The 27,758-nt window shown below is 65.0% G+C and overlaps 1 protein-coding gene across 1 annotated transcript; it reads right to left on the bottom strand.

Annotated features, from left to right (window-relative positions):
• KCNN3 (potassium calcium-activated channel subfamily N member 3) lies at window positions 1-27,722 on the bottom strand. The gene is made up of 8 exons (XM_048049261.2): window positions 26,747-27,722; window positions 22,290-22,385; window positions 17,054-17,472; window positions 12,586-12,727; window positions 10,375-10,485; window positions 8,354-8,481; window positions 8,079-8,148; window positions 1-6,746 (listed from the first exon to the last, which is right to left on the bottom strand). The coding sequence occupies exons 1-8, from the start codon at window positions 27,494-27,496 to the stop codon at window positions 6,450-6,452; spliced, it is 2,013 nt and encodes a 670-aa protein (XP_047905218.2). The 5' UTR covers window positions 27,497-27,722; the 3' UTR covers window positions 1-6,449.
• Window positions 27,723-27,758: the final 36 nt, after the last annotated feature.

Raw genomic sequence — 27,758 nt, forward strand, 5'->3', positions numbered from 1 at the left:
CAGAGGGGTCCGAAGCATTTATATATGTACGTATATATCATATATTTGTGTGTGTAACTATACATAGGTATCTGCATACTTACACACCGCACAGGTAAATATTTATAGATACTGACCTCTTCAGATTAAAGTCCAAGGCACTTTTTACAGTGAACAGGTTAAAGCCATAGTTTAAAACATGCCTGTTTCTGGGTACAGATCAGTTTTATGGCAATGCTGTCGGGACAGGCAAGTCCCCACTCCCTTCCCCTGTTTAGGAGACCCAGCCACGCTCAGACCAGAAGGAGGAATGTAAGCCCGGGGCCAGAGCCTGACCGCAGAGACGCGAGCAGCTCCGCCAGGGCCAGGAGGTGCGTTGGGGTGTGCTAAGACCCCGGCAGCGCGAGGGGAAGAACACTTTGGGTAGAAGACGGAGCAGAGCCGGGTGCCGCAAGGCGCGCATCGAGCGTCCCGGATGAGAGCAGCCACCGGGCTCACGGTGCTGGAGACCTGTCCTGTGCCCCATTGCCTGAGCAAGAGGGGGCAGACGGGACTCACCTGGGGGAAAACGCCTCATCCCACAGAGCAGCTTGGCTTTCCCCTGCAAAATCCCCTGTCTGCAACCCTGTGCCCTCCATGTGGCTATGGGGAGGAAGCTCGGAGCTGGGCGAGGAGAAGCTGGGGCTGGAAGCGGAGCACAGCCTTCCAGCAGCAGCTTCCCAAACCCCCCAGGAGGTCACCACCAACACCCCAGCAAACCTACCTGCTAGTCACAGGCCTGCAAGCCAGCCAGGGGGACACAGGGCAGGAGGAACCCGAGGGAGAGCAGCGCAGGGAGCCCAAGCACCCTAGAAATCTCAAGGCACCCCCAGAGCTAGCAGGAGAGGGGCAGCCCTGCCCTCCCGAGGAGAGGAGCCAGCCCCTCTCCTCCAGCCCAGCTGTAAGGCCCCGTCTGGTCCTGGGCTGGGTCCCAACGGGGGGCAGCTGGAGCCAGCCCCACCACAGAGCTCGGGGCAGCATCACAGCAAGCTGCTGCGGGGCAGGAGCTGGGGATACCGGAGGAGATCAGGCTGCAGGGGCCAGCAAGAAGACGTTGGAGCTCACGGCCGGAGCGCTCGGTGAGGTACAGGTGCTGCCGTGACTCCCAGTGGGATAATCGGCCTGGGAGGGTCAGGCCAGCACAGCTGCGACAGCAATTAACAGCGATAATGACAGCACTACAGTGACAACTGCTCTGATACGGAAGAGTTGGTGTAGGGGCTTTTGTTTGCTCTGGAAGAAAGCAGGAGTTGGTCCCACACGCTCTGCCCGTTCCTGGCCGTGGCCACCAGCGAGGCCACGCTCCGCACAGGAAGACTGCCCAGGAACAGGGGGCAGGGCTGCAAAAGGAAATTTAAGACTTATTTGCCCACAAATCTTGTCCTACACGAGATGCAGATCAGCTGCAGCCAGATTGGGGCTGGATGTAGGGAAGAGCTGCTCTCAGAGTACCATCAAGCACCGGAAGGCTGAGAAGTCCCTGCACCCTCACCGCGTCTCTCTTCTAAATTCGGGGCCACCCCTTCGTCTCTCCACACCACCACAGTCTGAGATGGAAGGGACCAAAACCACGCTAGTGCCTCCGCAGGCCAGGTCGCAAAGCCCAAAACCCTCCCAAGGGCCAGCTCCTGTCCTGCCCGAGACCCGGCACGAGCTGGGCACGGTGCCCAAATCCCCTCGGGGCCGTTCCCCGCTGGGCGGGCGCAGCGGGCTCCCTCCCTGCGCCGAGGCCTTACCTGCAGCAACAGCGGTCGCCCGTGCAGGGCTGTCCTTACCCCGTCATCCCAACAGCTACGTGTTGACCTGAGAGGAAAAAGAGAGCGCGCTGCCTCGGCGTCCCTCCTCCCAAGGGAACCCCGCGCTGCCCCGGCTCGGGGGCAAGGGAGCCCGAGCAGGCAGGATCGGGCCCCGCAGTGCTTTCTGGCGCGCAGCTCTGCCGAGGAGGAGGAGGAGGATGTTGCGCCCCTTGCGCTTTTCTAGGCACAAGTGATTCCCTAGTTCAGAATATCCGGACCCTGCCCGTGTCACTCGGTGCTGAGCCGAAATGTTTTGGTCTCCGCGCCGAAAGCCCAGCGGGGAGCCCGGCGCACCCTGCGCTGCTTTGTCCCTGAGAGCCTCCGTCCCCGGGGGCAAACGGGGAATTTTGGCCCTCGTACAGTCCGTGCCCGGTGAGCTGAACCCCACCTTCGCTAGAGAAGACGACCGGGGGAGGAAATGGCTTTCCAGGAACCGCTGAGGGGGCTGAGACCCCGGGAGAAAAGGGGAACACACCTTTCCCTAGGGAGAAGCAAAGCTCCAGTGTGGCCGGGCTGCGTGAATTTAGACCTGCTGAAGGCCAGCTTCCAGGCAAGGGGAATTAATGCCCGGGGGTGGAAGGGATGAGGAGCACGTGGAGTCCTTCTGGACGGAGTCCAGAGAGCCTCCTCTGCTACCCCTGGCCTCCGTCCTCACGTGGAGCAGTGACTGTACTCAGAAACAGACATTTTGGCAGCAGGCTGGCGTCGCTGCCTGCTGACAAACTGGTTGGATACAAAACCATAATTGAAAGTTACAATAACCTTTATAATATAGCAATATATTTCATAGTTAAAATAAACTATTATGCTTTCCCCTATTATTAAAAAAGAAGCGAGCAGTACAGAGGCAAGATGCAAACCCATGTTGAAGCTCCTTAAGTCTGGACAGAAACGCTTCAGTCTGTGAGTTTGCAGAGAGGATTTTGTATTTTTCTGGCGTTTCTAGGACGTTTCCTTGCAGGCAGTGCAAGAGGTTCGTGGAGCAAAAACCAAGGCTGTGCCGAAAAGGAGACTGGCTGTCGTAGGGTGGGTCCTGGAGGGGCTTCGGGGCGCGATCACCTCGCTGGCTCTAGCAGCAAGAGAGCACGGGGTGGTTTTTCTCTTGCGTTGCAAAACCGGGGTGCGGGCAGCTTCGGTCCTGGTGGTGTGCGGGGTCCGACGGCTTCCCGGCTGCGGGAGGAGGTCAGCATCTCTTTGGGTTTATAAATTTACGTTTCAGTTTTGTTCTTGTGCTTTTCCTCCGCATCTGTCGGTGGTCCCAGCTCTTCTCTCCGCTTGCCCGGACGCAGTTGGAGGGGCAGCCTCTCCGGGCCCATGGCCGCAGGCTCCGAAACAACTTTCTCAGGTGTGTGAACAGCACCGGGGAGCATCCTGCCATGGGCAGGGGGAGGCTGCACACCGCGGTCCTGCCAGCCGGCTGCCAGGGAGGGAAGCTCCGGGACATGAGCGTGCGCCCCGGTGCACGTGCGTTGGTGGCTGCCACGTGCACTGAGGTGACGCCAGCGCTCGTACCAAGATGCAGGGAGCGGGGGAACAGCTCCAGGTGCGCACCCCAGGCACCAGACCATGCTGGGGTGCTTGGGTTGGGGTCGTGGAGAGCTCGCCCCGTGCCCGCCTCTGCCTGCTGGGGAGAGGAGCCCTGACCGTGGCCTCAGGGCGGCTCCGGTCCCGGCGGCGGGGCTGGGGCCGTGAGGTGGGGGGAGCCCCAGGGCTGGCCCCGGTGGGCTCAGTGCCCGGGGTGGGCACCGGGACTTGGCCCCAGGACTGACAGTGGGATGCGGTGCTGAACCAACAGGGGGGTGCGGGATGGTGGAAGCAGGGTGCACAGTGTGCAGGACGGGGGATCAAGGGTGCGGGATGGAGGATCAAGGGTGCACGTGCTGCAGGGTGCAAGGTGCCGAGCACAGGGTGCAGACCCAGGGCTGCGAGGTGCTGGGCAGGGAGGTTTTGGGGTTGTGCAGGGGTGAGGACGGGAGGTGCAGTGTGTGGGGTGCAGGGCTGGGGGCTGCAGTCTGCAGGTCGTAGGGCACAGAGCCCAGCGTGGAGGATGCAGGGCCAGGAGCTGCAGCGGTGCCGTGAGCTCCGGCACCCCAAAGCCATGCAGCAGCACGTGGCCCGGCACAACCCAGCACTGCAGCCGGGATGCCACCTCCCCAGCCTGGCTCCTGTCGCTCCTGGCCCCTCGTGACAGCACGCCGAAGCAGCAGCTCTGCCCAAAGAGGAGCTTCTCCTGCACTGGTTGCACTGCTCGAGCTTTCACCGCTGGTATTTCACTCCCCTTCGCAGCCTCAGGTCCTAGCCAGCTGGCATTTCCTCATCCCGTCTTACTCAGTTTGATTTCCCAGACTTGATGATTAGCCCGTAAGGAGGTTCCCGCTGGTGATATCGATTCTCAGGCATCAATACTTCCCTCAGCTATCCAACGCCCTAGGATGTACTTCTGCATCTCCGTGTACATGTTGTACACGGCAGTTTGTTCCTACACAAACCACAGAAGAGGCGGGGAAATGTTTTTCTCTGCTGGCTGCCTGCGGCCAGTGGAGATTCTGTATTTTAGGCTCGCTCTTAGAATTTACAAGGCTTTCTTCATTGCCAGGCTTGAAACCTCCTTACAAAGACGGGCAGAAGCTTCTTTATCGCCATCTTAGGACCGGGGAAGTGTGGACGAGGGTTACCTGTAGGCACACGGGGACTGGCAGCAAGGCTCAGAATAGACTTTGGGCTGCTGCCGAGGCAGTGACACTCTCCCAGCAGTCCTGCCCACCCTACAATTACACTAATGACAAGATCTTTGAAAAGGGGAAGAGCAGCGCATTCCCAGAAGCTGAGTATCTGCTGCTGGCCAAGGAATAGAAAAGGCTGGCAGTGATCTCCGTGCACCTCCTCTCCTCCCTGAATGCAAAACACGCGACAAGAACAACCACGGCTTGCTACCATGCTACCGACAGCCTTAACACAACCACCTCTGCAGCACCAGGAGCTCATTTTGCAGCTCCCCCGGAGCCCACAGCAGAGGAGCCTTCCTCCTCTTCCTCCTCCTCCTCCTCCTCCACTGCATGCTGATGGCTGGAGCTGGCGGGGGGGAGCGCGCCTTGCTACCCGCCGCTTGTTTTCTATGCAACTTTAATTGCAGGGCGCAGGGAGTAAAACACCTACCACCAGCAGTAAGTGGAGTTTTGCACAGAAATCCCTCTGCACCAGGCTGATACGGCCCTGCCTACGTGCGCGTGAAATGCGGCGTTATTTATGGAAGTGAAAGAGTTACACAGGAGAAGATTACAGGCTAAGTATACCTGGCGTAACACAGTGACTTTGATTACAATTACTGACACTGCCGGGTGATGTGTAATTAATATCGCGGAGTAATTACACGGTTACTTCATCTGTTTAAAAATATATAAATATCCTCTGCTGAGTTTTCATTGAAAGCAGCAAACACCATCCCAGAGCTGCAGCCTGCTGGCAGGAGGCAAGGCTCTGTGCAAAGGCCAGGCAGAGCCCCAAAACAACCGCAGGGCAGAGCTAAGAAAAAGGGGAAATGGTGAAAGCAGAACAGAAAACGGTTCCTTCCCAAAGTAGCCAGGTGATGTCTGTCAGAGAGCTGAGCACCAGCTAAAAGCCGGAGCCGGCCCCGGATGGTGCTGCTGATCCCCACCAAACCCAGCAGAAGCGGGACAAGGGAGGGGGGTTGGTTTTAAACAGATGAAGCGTCCCACTCGGTACTCGCCTTCGTCACTACACCGCTTTACAGGGAGCCCCCAACCTCGGCGCCGTCGGCTCGGCTGGGGGCGTTGTGCACCCGGCAGTTCTGGGGCCGCTGCGAACGGCACCAGGCTTGGGGACGTGCCCGGCGCCCTCCCGAAACGCAGGGGTGCTCCGGGGTGGGTGACGGTGGGGACACCTCCGAAACGGGGCGGCGTTCCCCGCCTGCTTTAGGCACTGCTTCCCGAGCTCCGGGCGCCAAGAAGAAGAAGAAGAACCGCTGCTTGTCCTGCCCGAGCAGAAACCTCTCGCTGCTCCGGAGAAACACCCCCAGGCAGGTCAGGCACCGTCACCTACCCTGGAACGCGAGAGGTGCGTGTGTGCATTCGTGTCTTGGCAAGGAGATGGGATGGAGCGTGGACATCTTAGGTCAGAGCCTGTGCAAGAAGCCACGGGATGGGCGCCTGCCCGCCGGGGCTGGGAGCGGAGCAGGAGGAAGGGGAGCGCGCCCTGGGCGAGCGGCCCCGGCCTCGCACCCGGCCCCGGGGTCCACACAGTGGAATACTCTTCCTCTGGTGTCTCCGTTGCTTCAGTGCTTCCGACTTGGTTTTGTTTTTGTTTTGTTTTGTTTTCAATGTGAAGACCTGAGATTGAGCGTGGATTTCTGTCCTCCACCGAACACTGCAGCACGGGCCTTGCCAGAGGCTTCGCCTCCCGTCCCCTTCCTTCACCACGTGTAGAGGCACCTAAACGGGGATTAGATTTCCTATTCCAAGGCGTTAGCGAGCTCCGAGCACCCGCTCGGCACCGCTGGTCGCACCGAACGTTCCCGCGGCGCTTCGAGAAACCCGAAGAAAGTCCCTTGAGACCTCAGGACCCGCGCGTCAGCTCTTCCCGTGTCCGTGGAGGGCCGAGGGGCTTCGCTCTGCGTTTTTAGCAGCTGCTTGAGCTAGTGTAAGGGGTGGGGAAGGAGGTGGAGCTGACCCCGATGGGGCTCTCGGAGAGAGGAGTTTGCGGGGTGCCCACCGCCACGCTGACCCCCCGCGCCTCGATGAGGGCGGCGAGCAGGCGCTGCTGCTGCTGGCGCAGCATGTCCGCGATGAGCAGCGGCAGGGAGTTGAAGCTGGCGCTGAGCTGCTCCAGCTTGGACTCCAGGCTGCCGATCTGCTTCTCCAGGTCCTCGCTGCGGTCGTTGAGCTCGGTGATGAGGTCGTACATCACGTTCTGCATCTGCGGGGAGAGAGGAGACAGCCGAGGGGTTGGCGCGGTGGCTAGGGGCGCTGCACCGCTGCCCAGAGCAGAAACGCCGAGCCCTGCTCGCAGTGCTCCTGCGAGGCAGCCCCGCACCGTCCCCAGGCTTCAGAGGCTGCTTCTGAGCCACCGCACGCCGCCCGGGCTGCAAGCGCCGGAGGTTTCGCCTGCTGAGACCTTGCGAGCACGCCCCGGCGCTGTCAGCTCTCATCAGGCAGCTCTGCAAGCTCAGCACAACGCGGTGAAATAGAGGAGAAAGAGCAAGCAGCAGAGGAGGGGACAGGGAGGGGGACCAGGAGGGGACGGCGAGGGGGACCAGGAGCGGCCCTACACCAGCCTGCAACAGCGGGGGCTGGCAGCTCGCCTCCCCGTGCGTCACCTTCATGCGGTCACCGCAGCGGAGCAGCTCGTCGCCTCCCCAGACCGTCTGTAGGGTTGTTCACCCGAGGTGCAGGGGGCAGCTGTGGCTTTGCCTCTAACGCTCCGTTCCATTACAACCCACGTGTGCCCCACCAAAGTGATTAATGCTGCTGGGCCCTCGTTGCAGCTCCCGGGCTGCTCTCGGCCATCTCGGCCCCACCGCCTGCTCCCAGGCATCCTGCCCAGAGCCCCCCAGGGCAGAGGTGATCTCCTTGGCTGGGCTGGTAGGAGAGCCCCAGAGCTGCCCTAACAGCCCCGTTAGCAGAACGGGAAGGGGGAGCTGCTGCCCGCTTCGAGCCAGCTGCTGTTGGGATGCAGGCAGGGCCCCAAAGGATGGGCAGCGATCTGGGGTGCCACCCCGCAGGATAATCCCTGCGTTTTAATCCCTTCCTGCCAGCAAAACCAGCCTGTGCCCCCAGAGCCTTCCCGTGCCAGACCAGGACGAGGCGCTGGGAGGTTCGGGCTGCGGGCGGCGGCACGGCAAACACCACGCACCCGCTGCGGCGCATCCGGCCCCAGCCCCTCCGCACCGTGACCGGTGCTGGGCTCGCCCCCTCTTCCACTACAAGGACATTAAAATGATGAAACCCAGCGCTGCTGACCGCTGAGCATCCTCAGCTGGGGCTGCGATGCTTTCCCGAGGGACACTGAGCACAGACCCTTACTGGAAGCGGGGTGCCCCCCCCCCCCCCCCCCCCCGCCCACCTCCCAGCTTGTGTTTGTGCTCTTTCCTCCTGCCGTGCACAGGCAGCAATCCCCTGGCAGCGATTCCCAGCTGACAGCTCAGGAACCGGAGCATTTTGCAGTCAGCCAGGTCTGCTTTAGGTTCTCCGAGTGAGGAGAAACACTCCTGCAGCCTGGCCGGGCCGCGAGGTTACAGCGAGGACTTGCCTTTGAAAGGTCAACCAGCGTGTTGGCCTGGTCGCTCAGCTTCCTCTGCTCCATCTTCACGCTCCGCAACCTGGGGAGGAGGAGAGAGCAACACGGATGCACCCCCTTTCCCAAACTGCAGCTGCAAAACGCAGCCAGAGACCTGTCTGCTTCCAGGGAAATGGGAAACTGTCCCCAGTCCCCCGCGGACGGGCAGGGTCACCCCTCCCCAGGGCTCAGCAGCCCACTCCCCCCTTCCCCCCATTGCTGCGGGAGCTGGCGCACGCCCCACTTACTGGTGAATGGCTTGTAGGAACTTCCTCTGGTGCTTCCTGACTTTTGCGTGGTCAATCTTTTTCAGCAGCTTGGTGTGCTTGTAGATGAGCCACGTCTCCCGCAGGACGTTGGCTGCAGCGTTCTTGATCTGTAAGAGAAGGGAGTCGGCCGCAGGTCACCGGCCCCATCTGGTCCAGCGCGTGGGACATGTTATTTCACGGAAACAATGCTCTGGCTTCGCTGGGTTCTGCCGTTTGTGAGCAGAAATAGCTGCTGCTGCGCTGCTGCGACAGCGCTTGACTCGCCCCAGCTGGGAGCGTGGCGCTCGGCTCCGTGCGCCTGGACGAGCTCCTGCGTGTGTGCAAGGGGTCACGCGCGGTGGGGACGGAGCAGCCTGTGCTCCGGGCTCCAGGCAGAGCAGCGCGTCCTGGCCCCCGCCGCGTCCACATCCCCATCCCACCCCGCTCTGACGCCCTGGGGAAAACCGCTCCCCGCGCTCCAGCCATCAGGCGCCTCACCCGCGTGGGAAGTTTACACTGAACCGACGCCTCGAAGGAAAATAAATCCCCGAGTATTTCTCCTCTCCTGCGTCTGTCTGCTGGTTTTGGCTGGACACACGCATGCACAGAAGGCATCAGCCCCGTGCTCGCCCCGGCTGCTGGCGCAAGGTCGCGGCTTCCACAGCCTCCGTGGCTCAGCTGCAGCCCTGCTGCTTGCTCCGGAGCGAATTGGCCGCAGCCTGCCTGGCACGCAGCCCACAGAGCCACATCCCCGGCCGCAGGAAGGGGCTGACCAGCTGGGTGCTGTCCCAGCCTGACCACGCACGCCACCCAGGCACCTGTGGCTGCAGCCTCCTGGCCACGGCTCAGCCGCGGGGACCGAAGGGGGAAGGATGCTGAGTCCTTCCTGGGGGCATCGCTGCTGCTCTCTGAGCACCCCCTCACCCGGGCTGTGCTTTACCTGCTTGCCTGCATTGAGGTGGGGAGCATCAGCTTGTCCTGCCCAGGGAAGCCGCTTTGCCCAGCGCTGGACACTCAGGGCTCCTGTTCTCACCATTGTGCACACCCTCAGAGGGTGCCCCATCCCCACCAGCTGGGCAGATGGGCTGCGCCTCTGCTTCCAAGCCTGGCTGCACTGCCCCTCGCTCCATCTCACATAAACACTGCCCCAACATCGGTGTTAGGAGCCCACCCAGCCATCCAGTGCCGCTGGGTCACCAACGCTGCGCCACAACAGGGCTGCTGAGACCAGAGGTCTCCCCCGACAGACCTCGCACGCTGCTGGGGACATGGTGCCCAATGGGTCACGGGGCCCTTGTGCCACTCGCAGCGACCACAGATGCCTGGGCATCTTGCAGGGCAAACAGGAACTGGTTTGGGATTTCACTCCCTTGGAGAGGTGGGGGAGCTCTGTGGAGATGCCCAAACTTCAAACTGCGATGCTGCAGCATGGTTTGCTCACATGGGACATGTCCTGGGTGTCCCACAGCCCCGGATGCCACCCTTGTCCCCTTCCCCTGTGTTTTGCTGGTGACTGAAATCCAGGAGCAGCCCAGCTGGTGCCCACGGGCCTGCCGCAGCCACGGCCTCTGGGTCCTTCTTTGGGGACCGAGACCGCAGCAGCATCACGGCGCAGCTCTCGTCTGCAGCAGGCAAGATGCTGAATCACTGAAATCCTCTCGTCTTCCTGACACTGAGATAAGTGAGATCATATTCCACAAGAGGAGATGGTCTGTCTCCTCCAAGGAAAGAAAAAAACTCGGGCATTTCCTCCCCAAGGTGCAGCAGAGCTCGTTGCACTTCCTACAGCCCTGTAAAGTGGAGTGGAGTGGAGCAGAGGGCTGATGCCGTTTGCTTTTACCGTAATGCTTGAGCCTGTTTTGCATTCAAGGCACTCAACACCTCGCTCCCGCCCTGGTACCCGTGGGACCAACCCTCGGGGATGCTGCAGGCTGCAGTTTCCCATCAGAGCGGAGAAGAAAACGCCCCGGAGCACCCCTGCTTCCCGCTGCCCCCACCCCGAGCCATCCCCGGCACCTTACCCGCTTGGTCAGCTGCGTGTCCATCATGAAGTTGTGGACGTGCTTCTCCGCTTTGGTGAGCTCCAGCTTCCTGGCCACCACGGCCACCACCAGGGCTGTGCAGCCGGCGCCCTGCACGGGGACAGCAAGGACGGGGGGGGACACAGGGACGTTGGCTGGGGAGTGGATTCAGCCCTGCAGTCGCTCTCACCCTTGTGCTTTCCCCCAGGATTGCAAACCCCTATAACTGAAGCACCACGTGCCCCCTACCCACGAAACCAATGATCCCAACAGGTTAACCGGGGTTTATCAGAGGACCCAGCTTCCCACCGCGTCCTTGAGCGGCTGCCAACGCACCCAGTAATTAACGGAGCTGATTTACAAGGTCAGTGGTGAGCCCTCGCCTCCCCAGAGCCCTGGGGACACGAGGAACGGCCGAGCTAATCCTGCTCATCGCTGCCAGCCACGGGCCAGGATCTGTCCCAGCACCACGATGCTCGCCCCATGTAGGGGTGTCACCGGGGTCACTGGGCAGCGGGGAAGGCACCGAGCACCCCGGAGGAGAGCGGGGATGGGGTCCCAGCCCCCTGCAGTGCCACGGGATGGAGCGGGACCCCCCGAACGGCTGCAGATGGCAACAGCTGGAGCTCGCTTTATCCCAGCGATTAGCGGCGGATCCGCGCCACTCCACAGCCGTCGCCTCCGGCGTGCCTTTGTCGGCAGAAACCCAAGGTGCCAAGGCAGGGGACCCTCCGCTCCCCGCGGGGCTCTGCGCGCCGCCTGCCTCTGCCCGCACCAGATGAGCCGCTCCCCCCTCCCCGGTGCTCTGGCAGAGGCCCACGACCCTGGCAAACGATCCTTAATTTATTAAAGAGTCATTAATTAACATCATGGGCTGAGCTGAATCCTTTAGCATCCCGGCAGGTCCCAGCGCGCGCTCTCGGCTTTCACCACTTCTCCCTTTGCCAGCGGCCCCGGTGCTGCTGCTCGGGGAGCCCCAGCGTGCTCCTGGCCCCCAGGGCCTTTCAGGGGGACACCGGGGGGGTCCCCAGCCCTGAGGGGGTCCCCAGCCCGGGGGTGCCCACCCTAGCTCCTGGGTGGAGAGGGGCTTTACTGGCCAGCGTTCCACCGTGCTGGTGGAAACGCCACGTCCAGCCCTCCCTGAGTTTTCTCCCTCGGTTGGCTCCTATCAACAGCATCAGCCTCCCTGGCGCCCAACCTTACAGGAGACAGATGAAATACTTGCAGATAATATCAAATTAATACCCTCCAGCAGAGCCGCCTTAGCCAAGGGCTCTCCTGGGGCACGACGGCAGCCGAGCCAAGCGATGCTGGTGCCGGTTGCCCGCGCGCCAGGCGGGACGGGGGCAGCTCCGTCCTCAAAGCCAGGCACCCAAGGCAGGGACCGAATTGGGGTGCTGATCTGCGCAGGAGCCGTGCCTCGCTGGGGCCCCTGGCGCTGGCTCCTGAGCTGTCCCCAGCTGGAAAGCCGCACAAGCTGGGACGTCTCACGAGCATCTTGGAGCAGGTACGCTCAGGGCCCCAAAGGACAGCGACCTTCTGGCCACGAGCAAGCGAAGCAGCGGTGCCGTGGGCGGGGAGCGCTCCCAGCTGGCCCCCGCTCCCCACGGGACGCCGGCAGCATTTGGGATCACTCGGCGCGATGGAAGCCAGGCTGCGCAAGCAGGGCGGCCAAGGGATGCTCGGGGGCCTCTCTGTGTCCCCGTCTGCAGCTGCTGCCCCCCCCCCCCCGCCCCAGGCTTTGCTACGGCCTGGCTCCCTGCTCCCTCACAGCACAAGGGTCCAAATTCACCCCAAATTCACCCGCAAGGATGAGCAAAGGCAAAGCCAGCTCGCAGGTTTGCAGCCCCAACGTGCTCCAGTTCAGGGGCCGGTGTCCCCAAGGGATTCGGTGTCCCACACTGTGTCCCCAAGGGATTCGGGCACAGCCCAGCACCCCACAGCACCCACCATGCACCCAGCCCGCGCCACCCCCTCGTTACCCAAACCAGCACGCCCTGCCAATTACCGCACTTACAGCAATTGCAATTACAGCTCCAGCAGCTTTCAGGCTGCGGGACCTCAGAGCTGAAGCCATTACGGCTCGGACAAGCCTGCCGAGAAGCCGGTCCCCATAAAAACCCCACTGCCCTGGTGCCCCGCTGCCCCAGCCTTAAGGCGGGGGACGAGCAGAGCCCAGGGGCCGGGCGGCCGGCTCGGCGCGGCGCTTACCATGATGCCGGTGAGGAGGCAGACCCCCTTCCCGCAGTAGGTGTGCGGGACCATGTCGCCGTACCCGATGGAGAGGAAGGTGATGGAGATGAGCCACATGGCCCCCAGGAAGTTGCTGGTTACGTCCTGCTGGTCGTGGTACCTGTCAAGGAGACGCGGGTGTCAGTGTCACAGCAGGGGACGGGGACATGACCTGGGTGGTGGCTTGCCACCTGAAACGCTGGCACAGCGCGGCAGCGGGTGCTCGCGTGCTGCAGTGGGTGCACCTGGGTGCGACGGCTCCCCAGGCAGGAGAGCATCGTGTGAAACAGGGAATAAAGATTAATAGCACGGCGGGATGCCCCATAGCAACAGCGATTGCACAATTTCCGGCAAAGAAAAAAAAAATCCACATGCACAAAATCAGAGCAAAAACTCAACAGCGAGGGCTTCTGCTTTCGGTCAGACCTGTCACCACGTCCCAGGCCCTCCGGCTCCGTCCCCGGTGCCACGTGGCGCGGCGGCAGGAGCTGTCTGATGGGAGAAACAGATGTGGGGCCCCTGCTCTAACCCACAAGGGTCCGGACCTGCAAACCTCGTGGTTGGGGGGCACGGGGCAGAGCATCCCAGCACATCTGGACCCCCAAGGACTCGTTTTCTGGCCAGAGCTGCTGTGCAAGTGGACGGATGTAGGGGCACCGTGCTCAGGGTGCTTTGTTGAAGTGGTCACGGTGGTGACTCACGCACGAGCCCCCGGCCCCGAGCATCAGCAGTGCTGACCCCATCTGCTCCTCGTCCCGTCCCCAATCCCGCATCCCCCCCCCCCCCATCAGCTCAGGACGCACCGCGGGGACGCTGCCAAGCCGCAGGCACGCACCGCGCTCTTGGCTGCAGCCAGGGGTGGCTCGCAGCGCGGGACCGAGCGCCCGCGGAGCATCTCCAGCTCCAGGGGTGCTGCAAACCTTCCGCGGCCACGTCCCCGCCGAGCCCCAACGTCCTGCCCTGCTTCCTGCCCTGCCGAGGTCAGTGACCGCAGCAGCCCAGCTGCCTCTCCTCCCGCTAACACGCGAGCAGGCCCCCTCGTTGCAAGCTGTGCGTGCCCCCCGAGGAGCCCCCCCTCGCTCCAGCCCCACCAGTCCCACCCAGGGTGGGCACCGGCCCCCACGCCGGGCTCTCCGCCGCCCGGCGCCGAGCCCTGCCTGCCCGCGTCCCTTCCCCGCAGCAGGTTTCTCCCAGCCTCCTCACGAAATCATTAGAGGAAAAACAGATGGAGCTTTTGGCAATTCCCTGCAAATCAATTCATCCAAGCTTCGCAGCTCATAACTCGCCCAACAGTTGGGTTTTCTCCTCTTCCTACATTTTTTTTCCTCCCCCCCCCAGTAACTGGAGACCCTAATGAAATAGCAGAGCAGGAGAAAGCGTCTTCAGCCACGACAAGGTGAGGCTCCAGCCTGGGCAGAGAGGGGCTGGAGAGCACGGCTGCCCCGGGACCCTGTGAGGGCTCCCCAAAAACCAGCTTCAGCGGCTCCCTGTGCCGAGCCCACCCGACACATTCCCACAGCGCAGCCTCAGCTCTGGTCCCCAGGACATCGGGGGGCTGCCAGCAGACACCCAGCCCCCCCGGCCCCCGATGCAGCGTGCCGAGGGGTGACCCAAGTGGCGCGGAGGAGTTGGCCGTGCCGTGCTGAGCGGACACCCCCGGGTTGATGCGGCCAACGGGCTTTCCCCCGCCTCGGCGCGCGTTTCCCCCCTGCTGGCGTTTGCGTTTCCCCGATAAAGGCTGAGCCCCGGTTCCCGCGGCAGGATGTGAGCTCTCAGGCCGTGGGGACGACCCCAGCTGATGGGAACAACGTGCCGGGGGCTGACGGGGGGAAGGGGGCTCCGGAGGCTCCAGCCGGACCGACGGCTTCTCTTCCAAGAAGCACTCGGAGCTCATAAACAGGAGCAGCTGGCATTGCGCGAGCAGGAAGAGGGGCCGGCCGCTCGTGCCAAGGGCTGATGCAATTGTTTAGACCCGAGAGCTGATTTCCAGCACCCCCTCGTCTGCGCTCCCCGCGGAGAGCGAAGCGCAGCACGGCTGCCCCGAGCATCGCCCCAGCGCTCAGCCCAGCTCCACGCCGAGCATCGCGGCACTGGGACGTCACCGCGGCACGTGCTCGGCCGCGCCGTGGGTTGCGGGTGGCCGTGCCGTGCCGAGAGGCCGTGCACATGCGGAACACCCCGAAATACAACGGGGAGCGGGCGGGGGGCACGTGCGGGCGCACGTGTGCGGCCGCAGGCAGCACCGCAGGCAGCGCGGCGGCCGGGCGAGGGTTGCTTAGCGACTCGCTGCCTCCAGGGAGATGCGGCCCCCCCGGCACGCAGGGTGGGGAGGGCGCCCGCAGCGATGCTGCGGCCCCGGGGGGACGCAAGGGCGAGGTGGGGGGACGCGGCACGGCGATGCCACCCCGGCGGTGGGGATCGCGCTTCGTCCCTGGGTGGGTGCTGGGCGGGAGCTGCCGTGCAAACCACAGCGAACTGGTTCCAGTGCTGGTGCAGCAGCCGGACGGGGGGGCACGGGGACGCGTCCTCTCCCCCGTGCGCACACCGCTTTGGGTGGACACGAGTGTCCCGCTGCCACACCTGGTGGCCCTTGCAGGGGCTGTGCCAGCACCCAGGAGCCCTGCGCGCTGCGGGGACGGCGCATCCCTTGGGGTCAGCGCCTGTCCCCAGGATCCTGGACCCCCCAGGTCTCTGCGCGCCCCACGGACGGCGTGTCCCTGGGGTCAGCACAGCTCCAGCCCGGCCAGGGGGGCTCGCCTCTGCCGCTCTGTAGGCACAAGAAGGTGGTGGCAGTTCACGGCAGCTCTTGTGCTGGCAATCTGCAGCGGCTCTTCTGCATCATTTCTATTTTTCCTTGCTAATGGCTATTTATTTACATCGGGTTTTTCAGCCTAAACCCCCCAGGTGCAGAAATCCATCCCCTGAGTGTCCCCTGGGAGCCCGCCCGCCCGCTCCCCATTTCGGAGGTACAAATAAAAACCTCCCAAACACAATTAAGGAGCACACAACTCTCCAGCACATTCTAATAGCATCATTAAGAGAAACAGGAACATAAATGCAGCCTGCAAAAGCTCGTAAAATCCAAGCGTGCAGCTCCAGTCCACATCCACGGTACTTAAAGCTGCCCTAACGCAGTTTCCGTGCGGCTCGAAGACCCTGGGGGGAACAGGAGGTGACTTCTGCGAGGGAGGAGGAGGAGGAGGAGGAGGGTCTTCCTTCCTCCTGCCTTGCAAGCACCCAAAAGCGAGCGGGGCACCTCGGGTGCTGCCAGCCCCGAGCAGGACCCGCTGCAGCGTCCCTCGAGCGGGGCCGGGGGCTCAGGGCTGGCTGCGGTGACGAACCCCTGCATTTCTGAGCCCAGCACCAAACTGCCGCAACAACTTAAAGGGATTTAATGCGATTTGGCTAATCCACTTAAAGCAAATAATAACACGCGTTTGTCTTCTTGAGCGGTTTCCTGCAGACAAGCCCACGCGCCCTGGCTCCCTCCACCCCGGCCATGGGGAGAGGAGCAAGGGCCCGGTGCCGGTGGCACCGAGTCCCGGTGCTGCTGGGGGAACGGGAACGGGCCCGGCAGAGGTGGCTGTCAGCACGGGAATAAAACCACAGGCGCTGGGAGGGAGCCCCCGCTCCCCAGCAGCATCCCTCGACCCCTGCGGGGCTTCCCAGCACGCCCTCGGCCACCTCCTTGGACAAGCCACCAGGGCTGGGGCCGCCCCGGCCCCGCTCCCCGGGGAGGTGGAAGAGCAGTGGAAGAACGCCTGGGAGCGGAGCCGGCTGGCAGGCAGGGCCGTATCCTGCTCCCTGCACCCCCTGGGAGCCCCACGGGCCCACCCACTGCCGGTGCCGCACTTCAGAGCCAGCACAAGTGTCTGCTGAGCGAGGGCAAGGCTGGGAGCCAGGGCTTGAGAGCTGTCCTGAGCCATTAGCCCTGCTTTGATCGCGGCTCAGCACCCAGCACAGCCCCCTGAGGACGGGGACAGCCCCGCACAGGACCGGGGGGGCCTCTCCCTCCCCCTGCCCCGGGATGCGCAGCAGGCAGCTGGGGTCGAACAGCTCCCAGAGAAGCCCTGGCAGGGGCTGGGGTGCCCCCTCCGCAGCCCCCCGGCACCCACAGGGGGCCCCGAGGGGTGCCGGTGCATCCCAGCACCGGAGGCGCCGCGGTACCCGCCGGGACCGGTCTCCACAGCAACCCCTGCGCCGAGCGCGGCGATGCCGGCGTGATGCCATCCGGCAGTGGGTTTGCAGCCGCGGTGTTGTCATGGCACTCGGCTCGCAGCGACGCCAGAGCCAGGCGCCGCCGCTCGCCAGCCTCCCCGCACCCAGCGGGGCCCCCACGTCCTCCCCCCGCCATCCCCAGGGCACCTGCTGGGGACTCTCCCTGCCTGCTCCGGGCACCCCAAAGCCCCGCGCCCCAAATCCCAGCCGCAGCCCCCGCCCCTCTCACCTCTCGCACACCCGGACCGTCCACGCGGCGATGATCCAGAGGGAAATGCTGAAGACCAGCAGCACCGTCCCGGGGCAGATGGTCATGAGGGTCTTCATGACGAAGCGCGTGTTGAAGTTGATCTTGTTGAGTGCCCCGATGCTGCGCGACGAGGCGTCGGTGAAGAGCTTGCTGTGCAGCAGCATCACCCGGGCGATCAGGTAGAGGCGCAGGAACATGGGGATGGACAGGATGATGTCCACGTCCGCCTCTGCCCGAGAAGGCGTGTAGGAGAAAGCCAGGCGGGCTGTCCAGAAAAATTTGTACTCCCCGGGGATGGGGTGTATGGCACAAACCAGCATCTCCAGGCTGATGTAGAGGATGCGCTCGTACGTCATCGCTATCCGCCAGTCGTCGGCCCCGTTGTCGATCACAAAGAGCTACCGGGAGGCAAAACCACAGGGTTACCGGGGGGCCCGGCCGCCCCTGCCCCACAGCACAGCCCCGCAGCTTGGAGGGGACCGACCCCAGAGTCCCACGGAGATGGATAAAGGGAACTGTCCTGGGGGACCAGGGATGGAAGCAGTGGGAACAAACCTTCCCCGAACCCTCCAGCTGCTCTGCCTGCACCTTCAGGGCATGGCTGTGGCGCTGGAAACGCCCCAGAAAGCTTTAGGGTGCCCCGAGACATCCCTGCTGCAGTGGCAGAGATGGGCGAGCCACGGTGCCACCGGCGCAAGCCACCCCGCTCCTTTTGCTCGCACCAGAAGCGGCGTCACCCAGGTGCCACCGCAGCCCTGCTCCGCTCCCAGCCGCAGGCGGAGGGCCAGGAGCTGGCGACGCCGATGCGGGCAACTTTTCAGGAGGAAGCGTGGCAACGGATGGGACCGGGTCGTCATAGCAACTGCAGGTTCATCCTGGGCAAAGCAGCGCGGCACCGCTCCTCTCCAACCGCTGCAGCAGGAGCCGGGCGCTCTGCAGGAGCCCCAGCACCCGGCAGGATGGGAGCAGGGGCTCCTCGCCTGGCCGGGAGCCGTGCGCTGCCCAGCATCACCCACGCGGCCCGCGGGAGACGCGGCCTCGATCCACGTGTTCGTGCGCCTCCACGGCTCTGTTCCGCACACGCTGGGCCACGCCGGTGCCACCAACGTCCCCTCCAACAGCAGGGACCAGCTCGGGGACTCCCCGTGAGCAGCACTTGGCAAAGACACCGCTGGAAACGGACCCCAAGGGGACGCGGCAGCACACTACCCTCACCAGCACCTCCGTGACCCTGCAAAGAGCAGGGTGACCCCGGCTCGTCCTGGGGGCTGGGAGCATCCGGGGGGGTGGGATCCCTGGCACAACGCTCCATCGGCACCCCCAGCCCTGGCACCTGCTGCGAGCCGCGGGGCCGGCACGGCGCGGCGCATGGGGCTGTCCCCAGGGACGGCGAGAGCCGCTGGGACTGACTCACGGAGCGCCTGTCCCCGGCCACCTCCCTTTCTGTTTGGAAAGCTCCACTCCTTTTAGCTGCTTTGAGAAATTGTTTATAAAAAAATGCTCCAAGCTGTCAAGGGAGATCCTCAGGCATTTAGCAAGCTGACAGCCCATTCCTTCCTGGAAAAGGGTGTTAAAAATAAACAAATTAGCAAGAGGAAAAAGCCAGAGAGCCTTTTGGCTGCGTGTAGGGAATTGCACCGGGTGAAGGGCACGGGGAAGGGGGGGTGCTCGGGGCAGATTTCCCCTTCTGCAGCCCCTCTGCAGCTCGCAGCGCATCGCTGCGGCGGGTTTCCATGGAAACCCCAGGCAAAGTCCGGCGGCACCCCGGCATCCCCGGCACCGGCTCCGGCAGGGGAAGGAGCAAGTGCGTTCACCACCGCGGCTGCAGGCGAGCGAAACGTGCGGAAAAGCGCAAGGAAAGGCACCGGGAAGCCGCACGGTGGAAGGAGAGGCTCCCAGCAGGGTGCTCCCCCCGTGACCCCCCGGGGGTCTCTGCTCCCACAGCTCACCCAGGGATCCTGGCACGGGGTGTGCCGGGGCTGCAGCTCCCACCTCCGTGCACACCCATGGGGCTCACGGGGCAGCGCTCCGGCACCCTTGGGTGCACAGGTGGGGACTGAACGCACAAACCACGGCTCTGGGCATCCCCAAGGCAGCCCCCCCAAAACCTCCTGCCTGAGCTGGCAGCCTGCAGGCCAGCTGAGCGCTGTCCCCCATCACGTGCAGCAGCAGCAAACACTGCGCTGGCACGGGATGGCACGTGCCGCGCTGTCCCCGAGGCCACGCCAGCACCAAATTGTGCCAAGCCCATCGCCTCCCTCAGCACCCAGCCCCTCAGCACCCATGGGAGCGGGGCAGCCCCCGCCACGCAGGTGCAAAGGGCCGGGAGCAATCCGCGCAGGGAGGAGGAAGGCTGGGCTGTGCCAGCTCCCTGCACACGCTCAGCTGTAACGAGGAGCGAGCGACACACGCAATTAGCAGCAGATCGTGGCCTCGCAGCAGGAGGCAGAGAGCTGAGAGGCTGCTGGGGGCGGGGGAAGAGGAACCGCAGGGAAGGATCTCATTCACCTGCAGCCCTGGCTGGAGGGGCGATGGGCACGGGGACGGCGCGGGGACCCGCCACCGTCTCAGCCGGCCGGGTGACAGCTGGTGGTGACAGCCACCTCCCCTGCCGCAGAGCCAGCTCGGCCGCCGGAGCTGCTGCCCCGCAGGAGCGGGGATGCGCCCATCCATCACCGCGCACTTCATTACAGTCGGATGCAACAGGAAAAGGACCCAGGATGCTGGGCGGCTGCTCTTTATCTCCTCTGGGGGATAAATCCTCCTGAGGAAAACGTCTCTGCGTGCTCCTTCCCGTCCCAGGCAGAGCCGGCTGCCGAGCCCACGGACACCAGGACGCGGCGCGGGGGACAGAGGGCAGCGTGGGGGCGAAGAGCCGGCAGCCCCTCCTGCCACCGCTGCGTGGGGACAAGGCAATGCCCCCAGCCCCAGAGAAACCACGGCAAGGGGAGAGCTGGGAACGTCCCCAGGACTTGTCAATTAACGCAATTAGCACCGAGGGAAGCAGCCGAGGCTCTTGCCTGATCTTTTCTATAGGGTGGGGAGGGCTGGCAGTGCTGGCAGGGTGAACGCAGCCCCCCCACCCCGAGCAAGGAGGAAAGGAGAAGCTGAGGATTTACAGCTCTGTCAGCCCCACTTCCATCTCTGCTGAGATCCCGGGCCAGATTATCGGCAATCCCTTTATAAGTACCTAAAAGATAATAGGGCGATAAACAGCCAGCGTGGATTTGTCAGGGGCAAATCGAGTCAAACCAATCTCATTTCCTCCCCTGCCGGAGTCACCGGCGCAGCAGAAGGGGGCGAAGCGGGCGGCGCAGCTCGGCTGCAGCGGGGTTCCTCGCGCGGACCAACGCGATTTCCATGCGCAGGGACCGGGAACGCTCCCGGCAGGAGCGCTTCAGAGAGCCGGCCACCGGCGACGGGCTCCCTTGGCTCCAGCTGGAGAAGACGAAGCCCGGCAAAACCCAAGGGTTCCCAGGAACGACGCGGGACAGCGGCCGAGGAGGCTGCGCTGGGCAGGGGGTCGCAGGCAGGACAGCGGAAGAAATTATTTCACAGCGCTCGTCGCTGCCAACAGGGAGCACAAAACAACACGTCCCGCTCTGCGCGGCGTGCGTCAACGGAGACGCGGGAGGACTGGAGAAGGCCCAGAGGAGAAACCACGAGGATGCAAAGACCTTGGCAAGTCCGTGGGGAAAGGTGGAAGGAACTGAGCTGTTCGGTGGAGGAAGAAAGCCTCGGGGTGGAAAACCTTCGCACGTCGGGAGCTGCGCTGGGGTTGCTTTGGTTTCACGGCCCATCACCGTGCTCAGCGCCTGCCTCTCCCATCCGCCAGCGAGCCCCCGGCGCAGCATCCTGCCCGCAGGCTTACGTCCCCGATCCCGCCGGTTCTGCAGATTTTAGCACGTCCTCCAGCACTTTCCTGACCCACAGCCTGAATAAGCAGACCTGGGCCGTCGGAGGGGCCACGCACTTGAAGACAATGGGGATTCCAGCCCCGTCTCCAGGCGGAGCAGGATGAGAGCTGTACAGCCCTGCGTGCCGGTCAGGGTGGACGCGGTGTTTGCAGAACCAAGAACAACAACCAGAGGAAGCCAGAAAGAGCTGGGGGTGCAGCTTGCCCTGCCGACCACAAACAAAGCAGCCCTGGGGGTAAATATTATTCCAGCAAAACCCAGCTCTCTCAAATATTTGCTTTGAGCAACCCATCACCCGCGGGCAGTCCCTCCGGCGCAGGCTGGAGCGCGAGCAGCCCGCGCAGAGCCCTTTTGCACCGAGGTTTTGCCAGCACCGCAGCACAGCTCTGCTTTTTAGGGCCGGACAAGCTCAGACCCAACAGCGCACGTAAGGCAAGCCAGCCTCGAGCGGGACAGTGGGGACCTGGCCCCGAACAGGCACATACGGCTGCGGGGTCCCTTGCCGGGCTCACCGGGACGTTGGTGGCTCCTGGCCCTGCTGCTCGGACGCCGCAGCCCTGGCTTGGCTGGGAGCCCAGGGAGGAAGTTTGCTTTTCCAGCGCCTTTCCTTGGCCGCTTGCACATGTCGAACCCGCAGGAGGAGCAGGAGCCAGTCCCAGGCACGGCCTTGGAGGGGCTGGCAGGGGACAGGGCACCCTGGGGACAGCAGCGCTGGCCGCGCGCCCCAGCCACTCTGCCACAACAGTCCCCAAACCCAGGGCATGGTTCACAAGCTGCCATCCGGGCAGGATCACACCAGCACCGGCTCCTTCTCCCACCCAACAGTCCCTTCTCCCATCCCCAAAATACGTCGGCACCGAGCCGGAGCAAACTGGGAGCCCTTTCCTCTCCCAGCAACGCTGGAGCGAGCAAAGAGGAAAAGAATGGGCAGGCTCGATTAGGAAAGTATTTCACAGCTTCCCTTGGCATATCATCCGTGCGGTGAAAAGAGAAAAGTCGGGGCCCTGCCCTGCTGCCTCCTCACCCAGGCCAGGGCACCCCTGCAAACCTGGGAGCAGGGTGAGGGAGCAAAACCCAGCCAGAGCGAGGCGGTGGCAGCTTTAATGGGATTAACGAGCTAATTCCCATCACTCCCGCGGAGCAGATTGCAGGTGCTCTTCCCCATATGAGGGTCAACAGCCAGAGGGACCTAACGGGAGGGAAAGGACGTCCTGGCACCCAAACCCTGCGGGCTGGTGGCCGGGTGCAGCTGCGAAGCCCACAGCCTGGCTGTCAGGGCCAGGGGCCCCGGGACCTACCTGCACCTCCCGCGTGTGGTAGGCGATGATGAGGCCCAGCAGGATGACGGTGGACAGGCTGATAAGGCATTTCAGGGCCAGGGAGAACATGGAGTCCTGCAAGGAAACAGCAGGCAGAGCGTCAGCGGCGGGGACCCCGACGGGCAGCGGGACGCGTGGCACCACGAGCCTCGAGGGTGGCACCAGCGCCGCTCTGCGCCCCCAGGGAGATGCTGACCCCCTCCCCAGCACGGGCATCCCGCGCCCTCCCCCAGCACTCGGCCACCCCGGCTCCCCATCGTCGGCATCTCAGCACAGCGGCCCCAGCCCTGACGTTGCCACGTGCGCTGGGGGCACTTCTGGAGAGCAGCGCTTTCTCCAAAACGTTTTGATTGTTTCTTGTTTGTTTTTTTTTTCTAAATCCATTTCCACCAAATGAAATTACCAGCCTCCCCTCGGCTGGGACGAGCGACTCCAGCGATCCATCCACATCCAGCGTTAGCCCAATATTATGGCACCCTAATGGATGGTCTAATCAGATCCTCCTGCTAATTAGCTCTATGTAAATTAAACCAGCCCCTGATTCACTGGTGACTAAAGCAAATGCTCCCAGCCTCCCCTGGCTCCCTATAGGGAAGGGCAGGATTCATCTTCCCCCCGAGGGCTCTTCCCCAGACCCCGTTTCGGCCGCTGTGAGCCTGTACTGGCCCCCCGGGCAGCAGCAGCCCCCTCCTGGTGCTCATCTCCCCCCGTGGCCAACGCGGCCGGGGTGTGGAACGGGACCAGGGTAGCAGGAAAGGCCGAGCTGTGGACAGACGGGGGGGAGTTCAAGAAGGGAGAGAGGAAAGTTTTCCTAAGGAGAGGCTGCTGGCAGCGCTGCGGACGCTCAGGGTGCTCCGGCCACGCATTGTGAGCAGCTTCACAACTTGGCACTCGCCTCTCAATTGTGTGCATATAATGGCTGGTGTTGAGAGAAGTGCCGGGGACCAAACAACGCTATTAATAGGCAGCCTCCAGGGCAGGGCTCGTGCCAAGGCCGGGCCCTCCCGAAGCACCGATCCTGCCCGGGTGATGCTGCCTGCATCCACACATGGGACCCTCCCCGCAGCGTGGGGCCGGCGGGACCCCGAGCGGCTCCGCCACCGCCACCGCGCGCCACGGGGCGAGCTGGCAGCGAGCTGGCTATTTTTAGCGAGCCGGTGTCTCGGGGGAACACCCGGGATTAATTGCAGCGAGATGTCACTCCCGCAAAGGATCTGGCATCCTTTAGGGCCAATCTCAGTCGCCGTCTAGACATCCTTAACCCTCCTCCTGCCAGCACCCGCGGCGAGGCAGCTGCCTGGCGGCGCCGGCTGAGGATGCGAAGCCACGGAACTGGCACTGCCCCGTGCCAGCGCGGTGCTGCACCAGGCAGCTGGCAGCCCTTGCCCTGTCCTGAGCCATGGGAACCTCGCGCTGCCGGGGCCATCGCACCCACACGCACCCCAAGGGGTCCTGGCAAGCAGTGCCGCACGGCAGAGCTGGTCCTGGCACCGGGGCCGGTACGGACGGGGAAGGGCAGCAGATGGGAACCCCCCGAGCGCCCGGCTCGCTCGGCACGGTCCACGCTCATCCCTCCTCTCCCGGCTCCGGGCACCGTCCTCGTGCACTGTCACCTCTGCAGGGCCGCCCCCCAGGTGGCGTGGCTTGGCATCCAATGTCACCCCAAAACCAAGCGGGAAGGGCGCACGCGGGGGGCAGAACCCCCCCCCCCCAGCACGGCCAGGCAGGGAGGCAACGAGGCCAACGCCGTTCGGCAAAGGTCACCGCACACCCACCGCCGTTCTCAACGCCTCCGGCCAGCGCCGGTCCCGCAGGGGCCCAGCAGGAAGAGCGGCTGCCGGCTCCCACGCTCGCGACAAAGAAAACCGCGGGGCCGGGGAGACCTCGTCCGAGCGGCACCGACGCCTCGGCCCCCCGAGGGACCCCGGCACGCATCCTCCCTGCGCCGTGTGCAAGTGCCAGGCTGCTTCGCCCTGGCTGTGCCGCGCAGGCTGCCGACGGTGCCGGGAAGCAGTGCTGCCGGCCTTGGGGGCAGGAGAGGCCGCATCCCGCCCGAGGGATGGGCAGAAAGCAGGCAAAACCTGGCCGCCGCATCTCCAAGCCCAGCTTATCCACAGGCCGGACCCTGCTCCAGCCCTTTCGCCCCGCTGACCGGCTCCGACATCCCGAGGAGCGTGCGGCATCTCTGCTGCCGGCCGCGGGGGCAGAGCTGGATGCGGGCCAGGGCCGGCAGCACCGAAATCCCCATCCACGCGACAGCTGCCGGCCCCGGCACTGGGCGCTCCTTCAGTCACGGCCGCGTCCCTGCCAGCGAGCTCCGGTTTCCTAACGGAGGGGGCTGGGGGCTGCCGGGGGGTATTTATAGACAGTCGCCCACGGCTCCGTGCAAGGCACCGGGGAGCCCCCTCTGCACCCCAGGGTGCGCTCAGCGGGAGGGGAGGGGATTGCGGGGGCCCATTGAGCCCCAAACCCTTCTCCAGCTGGCAGCAGCTCCCTGCCCGTGCCCCCGAGCCCTCGGCACGAGCACCGCGAGCGGGCGGCAGCCGCTGGGGCAGGGGTCGGGGCGGCTGCACGGAGGCAGCGCTGACTCACGGGGTCTTCCCCGGCTGACACAGCCGCTCGGCGCGCCGGGGCTGCTGAGCGCCGCGGCAGCGCTGCTGGCAGCCGTGCTGTGCGGCGAGGGCGGCCGGTTCCCCCCTCTTTTCTCTCCTTGCCCCCCCCCCCCCCCCCCCCCCCAGCACCACGCACATGGGCGTCTGTGGCTCAACAGGTAGTGGGCACCCCGGGGAGGGGGAGGCTTAGCCCCGCTCCTGCTGCAGGGCAGAGTGGAAAACGCCTGGAAGAGGCTCTGGCGGTGGACGAGAGCATCGTCCTCCCTCGGCACGGGGAGCGAGGGATGCGGGGCTCGGCACTGAGACATCCCCGTGCCTCAACCGGAGCAGAAGGAGCCGGGGCTCCCCGCAGCTCGGCTCAGCCCCAGCGGCAGCTGCGGGCAGCTGGGGCTCGGGGAGGCACCTCTGGGGGGTGCACCCGCACCCCGACCCGTTTCCATGGGGACACCGCAGGGTCCCCCGCGCCCACGGGACCCCCGGGCGCGTCCCTGCCTCCACCTGCTCTCAGCTCCATCGCCCCCTCCACCCGCACGAGCCCTCCCCGCCGCGATTGCCAGATAATCGCAGGAAGCAGCGAGCAGCCCCTTCCCACACGGCTCCTTCCCCTCCGCACCGTCCCCACGCACGTGGCACCTTGCCCCGCGGCACGGGGACCCGCCGGGGTCCTCCAAGCCCCCCCCCAGCTCCCCCACAGCGCTGTCCCACTGACGCCCATGGGTGCCACGCACGCCCTGCCAGCGCGGGTGCCTATTCCCTTCCCCTCTCTGGATAGGTATAAATAACATGACAGATGTCTATACAAAGAGTTATTCATATCGCTGCCAACGAGCACAGCCAGGGAGCAGGAGCTGAAAGGGGTGTGTGGGGGGAGAATTATAAATAAAAGACACCGTCCTGCAATAAAAAAAAAAAAATACAGAAGAAAGGGGTGTGGAGGAGGATGGAGGGCTTCGCTGCACCGCGGAGGGCACGGCTCCTCGAGGAGACCACACATGGGGCACCCGCATCGCTGGAAGAGGACGAGGACCCCCAACCACAGCTGCCCCCACCCGCCCCTGCCCAGCACCCCTGGGGATGCCCAGCACCCCCTCTGACCCCACCCCCAGCCACAGCACCCACCCTGGGAGCTCGTAAGGGCGAATCCGCCCCTGCCGACCCCCAGGCTCCCCAGTGCCCCCCGACTTCAGGGCCACCCCCAGGAGGCCGTGCCCAGCGGGTGGGCTGGCGGTGACACGAGGCCGAAGCTGGCAGGGCACAGGCAGGCTGCTGGCAGCTCCCGCTGGCTGCGGTGGCGGCAGAGCGGCTGCGGGGCCAGGCTGGGCCCCCCCAGGCCTCCCGCACCAGCCAGCCCCGGAGTCCCCAGCCCTCAAACACCACCACGGGGCCAGCAGGGATGCAAACGGGTCCCCTCGCTCCCCGAAGGGCAGTCGGGGGCTTTTATGGGGCCTCCAGGCAGGAGCCGCAGGTGGGGACGAGCCAAGGTGCACCCAGCACCAGCGGGGCTCCTGCTCACGAGGGCTGGCCAGGCGGGGGGCCTGGCAGCCCCCTGCCCTCTGCGGCCGGGAGGCACCGCGGTGCCGGATGGGGCAGTCCCCGTCCCCTCCGTTGACACCCACCGGGGGCACGGGGCAGCTCTGCCAGGACGCGGCGCCCACCCCAACCAAAGCACCCGCCACACGCAGCCCCATCGGCACCCGCCCCGTCCAACGCCAATGGCCACCGCGAAGCCACCGGGACCCCAACAAACCCGCGCGGCCCCGTCCGGCCCCAAACACCCCCAACGACCACCCCAGCGGCCCCCAACCTCCCCGCGGCCCCCCGTACCTTGGAGTAGAGCCCCCAGGAGAGCTCGGTCTCGATGACCATGACGACGATGCCGAACATGCCGAAGATGAGCGCGTAGTCGCTGAGGCGCTTGCGCTTCTCGAAGAGCGCGCGCCGGTGGCCCAGGCGGTAGCCGATGTTCTGCGCCTTGCGCTTGGGTCCCTTGGCGAAGGCGGCGGGGGCCGGGCGGGCGGGCGGGCGGTCGGCGCGGGGGCCTCGGCGGGCGGGGGGCCGCGTGGCGGGCGCGTGGTTGTCCTCGCGCGAGACGACGATTTCGGGGGGCCCGCCGGCCCCGAAGAGCTGCAGCGGCTGCGCCTCGGGCTCCGCCTCGATGAGGTTCCTGCGGGAGGCGCTGAGCCGGCTGAGGGGCTTCATCACCCCCCCGCTGTACTTGCAGGAGCTCATGGCGATCTCGGTGAACGGGTTGCTGTCCCGCCGGTGCACCAGCGGGCTGGGCTGCCGGTGCTTGCCTCCGCCGCCGCCGCCGCCCGCCGCCGAGCCCGGCGAGTGACCGGCCAAGTGGTCGCTGAGGTTGAGCTGGCTGCCGTGGCGGGAGGAAGGGTGGAGGGCGGCGGGGGCGGCGGGAGGAGGGGCCCGCAGCGACCCGGGCGAGGAGTGCAACAGGCTGTGCTGGAGCGGCGGCAGCGCGGCGGGCGGCGGGCGCTCGTCCCCCGACGACGGGCAAGGGCACCGGGGGTCCTCCTCCAGGTCCCCCACGCCCGAGTCGTGGAAGTGCCCCGACGTGTCCATGGCGGCGGCGCCGCCGCCTCACCGCCCGCCGCGCACCTGCCCCGCCGCGGCCGCTCCGCCGGGAGCCGGCACCGGCCCCGGGCCGGCCCGGCCGCGCCCCGCTCCGCTCCTCGCCGCCGCGCCCGGCCCCGGCACCGGCCCCGGCCCCGGCGGCGGCGGCCCCGGGGCGGCGGGCGCGCGGCTGCTCATGAATGGGAGCCGCGTCCCTCCGGCGCTGCGCGCTCGCCGCCGCCGCCGCCCCCGCCGCCGCCGCTGGCCCGGC

This window comes from Anser cygnoides, chromosome 33 (genome assembly GCF_040182565.1).
Source record: "Anser cygnoides isolate HZ-2024a breed goose chromosome 33, Taihu_goose_T2T_genome, whole genome shotgun sequence".
In the NCBI taxonomy this organism is placed as follows: Eukaryota; Metazoa; Chordata; class Aves; order Anseriformes; family Anatidae; genus Anser; species Anser cygnoides.